Below are 9,889 nucleotides of genomic sequence, written 5' to 3'. Positions count from 1 at the left end.
GGGCAGGCGTGGAAGTGGGCACGACTAAACCCTCGGCCCTGGCGAGAGCTCCAGGGAAGAGTCGGAGACCATGGCACCCAGGAGGCCGCCGTAGTCCTCCTATCCCCGGCCGAGAGGCTCTAGGGAGGGTCCCAAACGCGGGGAGAGGGTGGCCTGGGGGGCAAACTCGGTGTGCCTGAAGGACTGGGAGAGAGGTCGGGGCGCTCGCTGCTGCCCACCCGAGCCCGGTTATTCTCAGCCCGGGCGCCCCAGAACTCGCGCCTGAGGTCCTGGAGCCCCACCTGTTGCGCAGCCCTCAGCCCGCCGCCGCCCACGTTCCCCCCACCCCCGCACTCCCACCTCCACAGCCCCAGGAAGTGACAGGTTTCTTTTTTTATTAAAAACAAAACAAAAGTCACGGATACAGGGTGGTCTCCCCAAACAGGCTCAAGGTGGTCTCCATCTCGTGAGTCAGTTGTCGCCCTTTTTAAAGTGCTGTTACATCAAGAGGTTAACAAGAAAAAAAAAATAGACAAAACAAAACCCAAAGGGGAATGCAAAATGGGACTGGAAGTAGGTCCAGGAGAAGGAAGCAAAATAATTTACAGCATAAATCAAACGGAACCCAATACTGAACCAAGAGAGACTCACAGTACATTTATATCCATTGCACATAGCCACTTTGTCATTAGGAACAAGTTTCAGAAGTGGACGGGACGGGGGAGCGCGGGGCCAGCGCCCGCGAAGTTGCTACAGTGTGTACACAACTGGGGATCCGAGGCTGTGTGGGGCGGGGGAGGCCCCCCCTTTCCCCTTTCTTACCCCCTTCGGTCCAGTTAACCCCATGAGGTCCGATGCCCTGGAGTTCAACCGTGGGGCGAGGTGGTATTTACACTTGGAAACGGAGAAGGGGCCCTGGGCCGAGGCGCCCTGGCGGAGGGCGGGCGGGCGGGAGGCTGTATGTACATCGGTCGTGTCCGAATGGCTTGTTCCTCGCTCTCGGCCGCCGCGGCCGCGGGTATTTACAAGAAGAGAGCAGCATGGCTTGAGGGCGCGTGGGCGCGGCCGGGCCGGCCCTAGGGCAAGAGCGGGGGCTTGAAGGAGCAGTTGCCAGTGCAATGGCGGGGCGTCAGCATCTTGCAGGAGAAGTGGTGCAGGGCGTCGTGGGCTTCTGGAAAGACAGTCCGGCGGGCCAGGTTGAGCACCTCGCTTGCCTAGCCTCGCCCGCGCGGCCTACCGGCTCCGTCCACTCGCCCCGCCCTTCCCCTGCCCTCCTGGGGTCTCACCCACCCCCTTCTGGCTCAGGGGTTCTCAAGTGAACGGATCAGAAAAAGGTAGGCGGGTAAGCGAGAGAACCTGGCGATTTAGAACCACTGCGCTGGTGCAGTAGCCCCATTATGCAGAAGAGGAAACTGAGGCACAGAAAGAGGGAAGTCAATCTGCCCACGGCCAGATTTGGATCCCACGGCAGATTTCCCAATGCCCAGGGCTCAAGGGGTTCTTTCTCCCTATTCTATCGTTCTAGAATTATTTCCCCATTAAAAAAATCGCCATTTCGGGCGCCTGGGTGGCTCAGTTGGTTAAGCGACTGCCTTCGGCTCAGGTCATGATCCTGGAGTCTCGGGATCGAGTCCCGCGTCGGGCTCCCTGCTCGGCAGGGAGTCTGCTTCTCCCTCTGACCCTCCTCCCTCTCATGCTCTCTGTCTCTCATTCTCTCTCTCTCAAATAAATAAATAAAATCTTTAAAAAAAAATCCCCATTTCCCTCCTCTTGGCTTCTGATCTAGGTAGACCTGGTCTTCCCCTCTCACTGGCCCCTCCATTTACTCATCCATTCATTAGCTCATTCACCATCCACTCACTCATCCGCCATCATTTATTCACTCATTCATTCAGTGGCACAGCCAGAGCCTGGCAACAGTCCTATCTTTGTTCCCCAGCATCCGCACCTTTTAATTTCTGCTGGATGGCATAGCGCGCCTTCCGCTCTTGGTCGAGTTCGTTACACAGAGTGTCTGGAAGACATGGGGAGGGGCCGGTGAGGAAATGAGACCACCCTCCAGCCGGCCAGGGTCATAGCCCGGGCCTCACCCTCTCCCCAGCGCTCAGCCCCTCGAAGAAACAAATCCGGGAGACCGAGGGAGGGAGCATCAATGCCCCAAACTGCAGCCTGGAGGAGGGAGGAAAAGGCCTGGGATGGCGCTTAAAGGCAGACGGATCTAACCAAAATTAAAGCAAACTTAGGCATTACTTCCCAGGTAATTTTACGCCTCGATTTTTAATTTAGAAACCACGGAAATTGCCGCGATAAGAAGTTCAATCACTCCATGTAATGATGCCTGCAAGCCGTTTGCTGGGCTCGCTTGCCATTCTGAGGCTAATCAGAGTATACAAAGGATATTAAATAAAAAAAATAATTGTTAAATTACCTTCAATTTAAATCCAAATGACTGAGCCAACATTGCGGCTCCTGCCAGACGAGAGGCAGTTACGGCCCGTGCACGCGCTCACCTGACTCGCGTCTTACCTCTGACGATTTGCAGCTGCTGCACCATTTCTTCTCGATAAGCCAATTCCCTCTTCATTTGATCCTGAAAATTATCTGTGCAAATTGATTAAGTGGGGGCTGTGCGTCACAGCTCCCTCGGCCCCATTTCCCCACTCCCCATTCCCGCCCCCACCCCTTCGGTCTCGGGCCTGGCGGGAAGCCCCGGAAAAGCAGGGTTCGGCGGCTGGTGCGGGGCGCGCAGCCGCGGCTGCCTGGCCTGGGCTCCGGGCGCGCACGAAGAAGGCTCTCGTGCTGAGTTAGGGTGAGGTGGGTCGGGGTAGGGGTACCTTTGAGACTCTGAAATTCTCGCTCCAGTTTCTTGCGGAGCTCCATTTGCTCCAGGAGCAGTTTTTGCAATTCGTCTGTGAGGGGGCGAGAGTGGGAGGTAAGGGAGGGTGCGCGGGACTCAGGCGTCCCCCACCCCCCAACTACCAGCACCAAGGTTCTGCAGGTCCTGCCCTAGCCGGGAGACCCTGAGATGGGAGTTGTGGAGTGGTGGGGCCAGGAGGTAGAGGCCCTCTACACTGTTTTCCCATTTGCTTCCAAAGGATTTGGGCGAGGAAACAAGTTGCCCAGGGGAATTAAATTCAGGATGGTGGAAGCCATATTGGGCTTCTAGGCCCTGGCTCCAGGCGCTAACCAGCATGGCATCTGCTTTAAGTTTTTCCCAACTCCCTAACCTTAGAGGCTGGCCCAGGACTTGATTTACCCCTCCAAATGACACACCTAATCCCTCTCTTCAATTATACGAGCTGGGTGAATCTGATCAAAGACTTGGACCCCTGCCCTGAAAAATACCTGTACGCACAACAGCTTGTTCACAATTTCAGGGGGTCCCAGGCCCCCAAATCCATACTAAGAGCTCTTATATAAAGGACCAATGATGTTGAAGGTAATTGCATATCCTTTATAATCTGTGACTAGGAAGAGTGAAAGACCACCAATTCTTCTTCCCCTTCCCACACCACTTTCCAAGCCCATCCCTGGGCTGGTTGAGGGCAGTGTGGTGGATAGCAGGTGGATGTGGAAAGCCCCGTCCGTGCCCTCAGAACCAGCTACAGAGAGATGGCAGGGGCTGCCCTGACCATGGAGCTATTGGGATCTGGGTCCTCCTCCTGGGGAGTCTCTCTGAGAAATCCCACCCTGAGCAGGTGCTGAGGAAACACAGAAATGGGAGGTAGAGGAGCAAAGTGGGGTCAGAGGCTCCCGTCCTCTGTGTCTCAAGGCACGCACTCCCCCTGCAGGTGGAGCAGCAACCCCAGGATCCCATTCTGAAAGCAGGCTCTATCCTCACCCCATTTAGGGCACGCTGTGTGTGTGTGTGGCGGGGGTGGTGGTGGTGGTGGTGGTTATGCATTAATTCCAGGAAAAAATTAACCTCTCAGACATTCCTAAAATAAATGCCTTCTTGCAATCTTGCTTTTCAGAAAAAGTCCTGTTTTCCAGTGAGGTTGGGAGACCCAGATTGCCCTATCTGTCACATGCATCAAGTTCTGAGGATCATTACTCATTGCTCTCTTTCACTGGGCTTTTCAGATAGGCCAGCCTTGGGAATCCAAACTTCTAATGAACCTCTAGGGGTTTGGTTCACTTTCCCCACTCCCTCCCACCCCACACCTCTGTGCCAGCATCATGTGCCCAGAGGATTATCCTTTCCACTCAATGAAAATTGATTCCCCAAGAACCCTGTCTTCCCACACACTCCCCTACAAGAATGGTTCATCTCCCCCCAAGCAGGGTGTAGCCCCATTTCACAGATTTAACCTCACCTCTGGCCAGGTTCTCGATATCTTTCTCCACTAGCTGAGTTCCTGTGATATCCAGGGTGAGCCCATCTTCACCTGGGATACAAGGGCAGGTAAAAGGGGTTCTATCCTGGGAGAGGCCTTGGGAGGGGAAGGGTGAGCTGCTGGGAACAGTGCTAAGTCAGGGAGCTGCTCCAGATCTTCTGCCTTTAGAAGAGACAGTTACAGGCATCGAGTACCACCTACCTTCCAAGCTATCATTTTAGGGGTGTGGCCCTCGTTTTACAAAGTGACCCACTGAAGAAGGACAATGGACTCAGGGAAGGTAGGCTATCTTAGGGCCGGACCTGCCCTCTGACTTGCTTCATGTGGGTGATGGTGTCTCTTATTTCCTTTTAGCACAGCCCCTTCTCTTACCCGGAAGAGCCCCGAACCCACTAAGGAGGAAAGCAACTCAGAAAACCTAGCCTGCACCTCTCGCGCGCGCTGTTTAAATATGTATCAGCCAGCCGCACGAGGGGACCAGCAGCCGCTTACGCTCGATCGAAAACCCCTTTCGCAAGCAGAAACGGTGGGCACCTGGGCGACCTGGGCCCCAGCTTCCGGGTGGGGTTGGTGCGCGAGGGTCCTAGGGCTCACCTCGGTCTGTATTTGCGGGACTTGGTTGGGAGATACTCCTTTGGTCTGGATAGGATTTCCTCGTTTCCAAATCGTCGGCGGTCGAGTGATTGTCTTCCTTATCTGGTTCTTAAAGGCAATAAACCGAGTTTCAAGGAGAAGCAAAGAAACCGTGACCCCGATACGGCCAGAGCTGCCACGGTCGGGGCGCCCGAGCCCTAATTAAAAACGTTGTGGCCGCCGCTGGTTCCCGGCTGTGCGCCTGGGCTTGCACCCTCAGGCTTTGGGCCGGGCACCCCCTCCCCCGCGCGCGGTCTGCTCATCTCGCGCTCCACGCCCCCTCCCCAGCCCCTCGGAAAAGAACAAGACGAGCAGCCGAGCCCACCAGGGACGAGCGACCTACATCGCGCGCAGATACTGGGGCACCGCGAGCGCGCGTGGCCGCCGGGTCTGCCTGCGCCGCTCCCGCCGAGAACGCGGCCCAGGCGGCGACCCGCGCAGGGTGGCGGCAGGGGAGACATCCTTTCGGGCTCGGCCTGCCCGGATTTCCGAGGCCCTCCGCCCCTCCTCTTCGAGCCACTGGGGCCTGGCGCACGTGAAGGGCTCCCCCCGGTTGGGCCGCAGCTACCCGGCGCTTCAGGGGTGTCCAAGCGCGCAGCCGAGCGCCCGCACCCTCCGCCCTAACCCGGCCTGCCCAGCAGGACGTCGAGGCCAAAACAATTGCTGAATAAATGAGAGGACTTGAAAGAGGTGCCAGGCGCGATTTTAAAAAGGATTGAAGCCAGTGTGTGAGGTGCACGTGAGCGTGTGTATGTGTGGTGGGCCGGGAGGTTTGTTGAGTGACCAAACGATGGAAGTTATTGGGAGTTCTTACTTAGCTTCCTTTTCCTTTATTTTTCTTTCCCTCTCTCGCTTTCTCTGCCTCCCTTTTTTCCCCCCCCCGTCTCCCCTCGCAGGCCCCCCCCCCCCCGCCCGCCCCGGCCCTCCGCCCGCGGTTCCCACGTCACATTGGCCAGCGACCTCGGCAGGGGGGCTGGGGGCGTTACCGTGGGCCTCGGGGGTGCAGAGGTAGGAGGCCGCGGGCCCCAGCGCCGCCGCGCTCTTCACATGCTCGTCCCGCTCTGGCGCGTACACCTGCGGCGGCCGAAAATGACAGGCGGTTAGGGGGGCGCTTGAAGCGGCTCGGGGGCCGTTCGGCCCTGCGCCGCGGCCGAGAGGGAGAGCTGAGAGGGGAGGTCAGCTAGCCCGGGGGACCCGAGCGCCCCCGGCGGCTATGAGGCACGCGGCGCAGCCTGGCGCCCTCGGAGGCCGCATCACCGTTGTAGTTTCAGGGTCATTATTAGCGTCCTCGGTAAATTATCAGAAAGACAAAGCGGCTCTCAAGCCCAAGTACTGTTCACAGCGGGCCACCCCCCCTCTTCGCCCATCTCCTTTTCGGCATCTTCCACCAGCCCTCACCCAGTTCCCCCATAAATGACGCCTTTCGCATCCAGCTAATGATTCGTGTTTTAATGGACCTAATGGAAATGTACAAGTATGCGCACCCACTTTCAAATGGCCAACGATTTCGGCTTAGTTGCACAGCCCCGACCCGAACCCGTGGCCCAGCCAACCTGGGAGCCCCTCTCCCGCCCCGCAAGCCGTCTGGACAGCTGCCTACCAGGAACCCTGCGGTTCCCAAGGCCGGAGTTCAAAGGGACTCAGAAAACTACGCGTTGGGGTGGAGGAAGACTCCGGCACCGGTCCTGCTGGGGCCCCGCTTGAGGGAGACGCCGTCCTCTCCTCTCCCCATCAGCTTGTCTTCCCCGGGACCCTGATCCGCATCTGGGTGCGTGTGCCATGGCCCAGCCCCGCACGCACTTTTCTCTGGCGTTGGGTCCCTTTCTCTGCTCCGCGTTCTTTCGCCAGACCCCTTTTATTTCTCTCTTTCTGTCTTTGTTGCTGAAGGTCTCTGCCTGTCTCCACCGCCCCTCCCCCCACCCAACAAAAAACGTAGCACACCCGTTTCTCAGGCCTGCTGCGCCCCCACACACCCCCGGATTTTCCGAAACCCTCACTCAGAGGTCCCGGCAAGGCCCGCAGCGCTACCGAAGCTGGGCCTACCCAGAGCAGCTGGGGCCTGCCGCTCGAACGCCTGCTCCGAACACAATTCCCGTCCCTAACTTGGCCAGTGCCTGCCCCACATCCCCGAGGTGCCGAGGGGTAAGCGGGGAGGCGCCACCAGCGAGGCGGGTGCGGGGCTCACCTTGGCCGGCGCGGGGCCCCCCAGCGGCCCGCAAGGCTCTCGCAGCTCATAGCCGCCGCTCGGCGGGCTCCTCTCAGGTCTCCGCACCCCGTCGTCGGCCGCCAGGTCCCCAAATGTTGACCGGCTGGCTGCTGGCAGCCCTGGGCGGCGCCGGGGACGGGGGCTGCCGCTGTCTGGGGAGTCTGTGGGACCGTCGGCGCCCGAGGAGGTGGTAGACGGGGGCCCTGCGGGCTGGTCGGCGTCCGGGCCGCCTCCCGCGCTGGGCGCACTGGGTACGCCCGGCTCGGCGTCGTCTGGAGCGCACTCATCGTCGGGGAAGCGGTTGGACTCCACGTCCACCTCGGGCTCGTCGGCAGTGTCCACGTCGGGCGAGGCGGAGTGGTAGCTGGAGCTGCCCTCGCTCAGAAAGTCTGGGCTCACGTAGCCGCCGCCGGCCCCCGCGCCCGGCCCCGGCCCCCGAGCAGGCCCGGCGCCGTACGCGTCGCGGGCGCTACCGTAGAGCTTGGCGATGCTCTCGGCGTCCTTGACCACAGGTCGGAAGGCCGACACGTAGGAGCCTTTGCGGGCGGGCGGAGGTGGCGGGGGCAGTGGGGCCAGAGGCGGCGGCAGCGCCTCGTCAGCGCCTTCCTCGTCCAGCGGCCCGCGGGACAGCGCGCTAGGACAGCGCTCCTCTGCGCCCAGGCCGCCCTCCTTGGCCGGCTCGGCACCGTCCAGCGACTCAGGGCCGCCGCCGCCGGCAGCCGCCGCGGCCGCCGCCGCCGCCGCCGCCACGGCGGCCGCCACGGCCTTGGCTTGGCTCTGCGCAGCTGGATAGGGCGGCACCGGGAGGCTGCCTGCCGCCGGCCAGAACATGGGAAACGTCGGGTACACGGTGGCGGCGGCGGCCGCTGCAGCCACGGCCGCTGCGTCCTTGGCTGCCCCAGAGGGCTGGTGACCCCAGAACATGGCGCCGCCGCCCGGGCCAGGGCCTGACCCGGGGGGCAAGTGGCCGGATCCGGGCCCGCCCGCGCCTCCGCCAGGGCCCGCGCCCGCGCCGCTCCCGGTGCCTGGGCCTCCCTTGGGCTCGCCCGCGCCTAGCACCGGGTCGTCCTTTTTGGGGCAGAGGCCGAAGGCCGTGGGGAAGCCATAGGGATGAGGGAAAAGCGGCGGGGGCAGTTTCTGCAAGAGGCCAAAGCCCTTGCTGGGCACAGGGATCACGGGGTAGCTGCGTACGCCGGCGCCGCCACCAGGCCCTCCAGGGCCCGGCGGGCCGCCGGCTCCCGCCGCTAGACCAAGTCCCCGCTGCGGATGGGGAGGAGGCGGCCCAGGAGGCCCGGTGGCCTCATCTTCGCCACAGCGCAGGGTTTTGTGGGGCGGCGGGCCTGGGGCCATCTCTGCCCCGCAGCCCGGGCCGCCCCCGGCGCCAGCACCCCCCTTCCCCTGCCCACCCGACCCGCCATTAGCGCTGCCGCCGCCTCCTTGCAGCGAGAAAGTCCGCTTGCGGGTGCCTCCGTTGAACATGGCCTTGACGTCCTCCCAAGCGTGGCTCAGTTCGTCTGTGGCCGACTTGTCACTGAGTTTGAGATGACGGCGCCACGAGTTGAAGTTGGCGGCGTCGGGTTGCGTGTACTTGGCGTCGGGTGTGCGGTGCGAGTGGAAGATGAACTTGTTGGGCGAGAAGTACATGCTGCAGTAGCCGCACTTGATGCACTTGGCACGCGAGCTGTTGTAACGCGCGGGGATGAAGCTGCCACGCGAGCCCCACGCGCACTCGTGCACCACATCGAAGGCGAAGTTCTCGGGCAGCTTGGGTGGCTTATGCTCTCCCAGGAACGACTTGCACAGGCGCTCGGCCTCGCGCTTCGTGATCATACCGCAGCGGCGCGAGGAGATCGGCATGGCCCCGGCCCGACGCAGAATCTCCAGCTGCACTGGCGTGCACTGCACGCACGTGATGCCCAGGGCCACCCGGCGGTTGTGGATCTCATTGTAGCTGTAGTTCTTGAGGAGAGTGTTGGAGATCTGCGCCAGGCAAAGGCGCTCCTGGCCGTCGATGACCAGAGACACGATAGGCACCCCGTACAGCGACGTCTCGCCCACCTGGTTGGGTTTGAGAGCGCTGGAGCCCGAGTAGGGTTGCAGCTCCTGCTTCGAATTGGGTGAGGAGTTGCCCTCGCGCCCCGGCCCCAGCTGAGTGGTGAGAGCCTCCATGCCGCCGCTCCTGCGAAACAGAAAAAGTAGAGAGCAGATGAGCCATTTTCAGCGCCACCGTGGCTCGGCCCGCCCAGCGGGGTGCGCCGAGTTGGGCGCGCGAGGAAACTTGGCTATGGGGAGTCCAAGCTCATTCGTCCCCTGGACGGGAGCCTTTTGTTATTCAGACTCGTGCTGGCGCCACAGCAAAAGCCCCCGGGGTTTGGGGGAGAAGAAGGGGTAATTGAGACCTCAAGAATGCCCCGGCAGCTAGGAACCCAATTTTGTTTTCGGATTGTGGAGGAAGTGGGGCCCAGAGACGGAGAGTGACTTGCCCAAGGCCACACAGCAAAGCCATTGCCTAACCCAGGCTTCCCAACGTCCAGATCCGTGCGCCTTTGGCTACCCTCGCAGCCTGCCCTACCCGCCCGGGTCCTGAAGCCCGGACTTCGGGGACAGGCTGCCCCTCTGCTCAGTCGCGCATGCACGCGGGCGGGCGGGGGAGGCGCTGGGAGGGGTACGGACAGGGGAGGGGCGGTCACTGCCCATCTCCAGACAGCAGGGGGCGGGGGGGGCAAGGAGAAGG

At 61.3% G+C, this 9,889-nt stretch overlaps 1 protein-coding gene across 1 annotated transcript; it reads right to left on the bottom strand.

The window, feature by feature from the left end:
- Window positions 1–1,055: 1,055 nt before the first annotated feature.
- Window positions 1,056–9,661, bottom strand: SKOR1 (SKI family transcriptional corepressor 1). Its single transcript, XM_034994171.1, has 9 exons — window positions 9,555–9,661; window positions 7,135–9,334; window positions 5,936–6,023; window positions 4,911–5,018; window positions 4,296–4,367; window positions 2,814–2,888; window positions 2,506–2,580; window positions 1,928–1,993; window positions 1,056–1,150 (listed from the first exon to the last, which is right to left on the bottom strand). Exons 1-9 carry the CDS (start codon window positions 9,659–9,661, stop codon window positions 1,056–1,058), a joined length of 2,886 nt encoding a protein of 961 aa, XP_034850062.1.
- Window positions 9,662–9,889: the final 228 nt, after the last annotated feature.

Source organism: Mirounga leonina, unplaced genomic scaffold (assembly GCF_011800145.1).
Source record: "Mirounga leonina isolate KUSES-001 unplaced genomic scaffold, KU_Mleo_1.0 Mir_91, whole genome shotgun sequence".
Taxonomy (NCBI): Eukaryota; Metazoa; Chordata; class Mammalia; order Carnivora; family Phocidae; genus Mirounga; species Mirounga leonina.
Note: the sequence above shows the minus strand (reverse complement) of the source record. Positions and strands in the feature narration are given on the sequence as shown.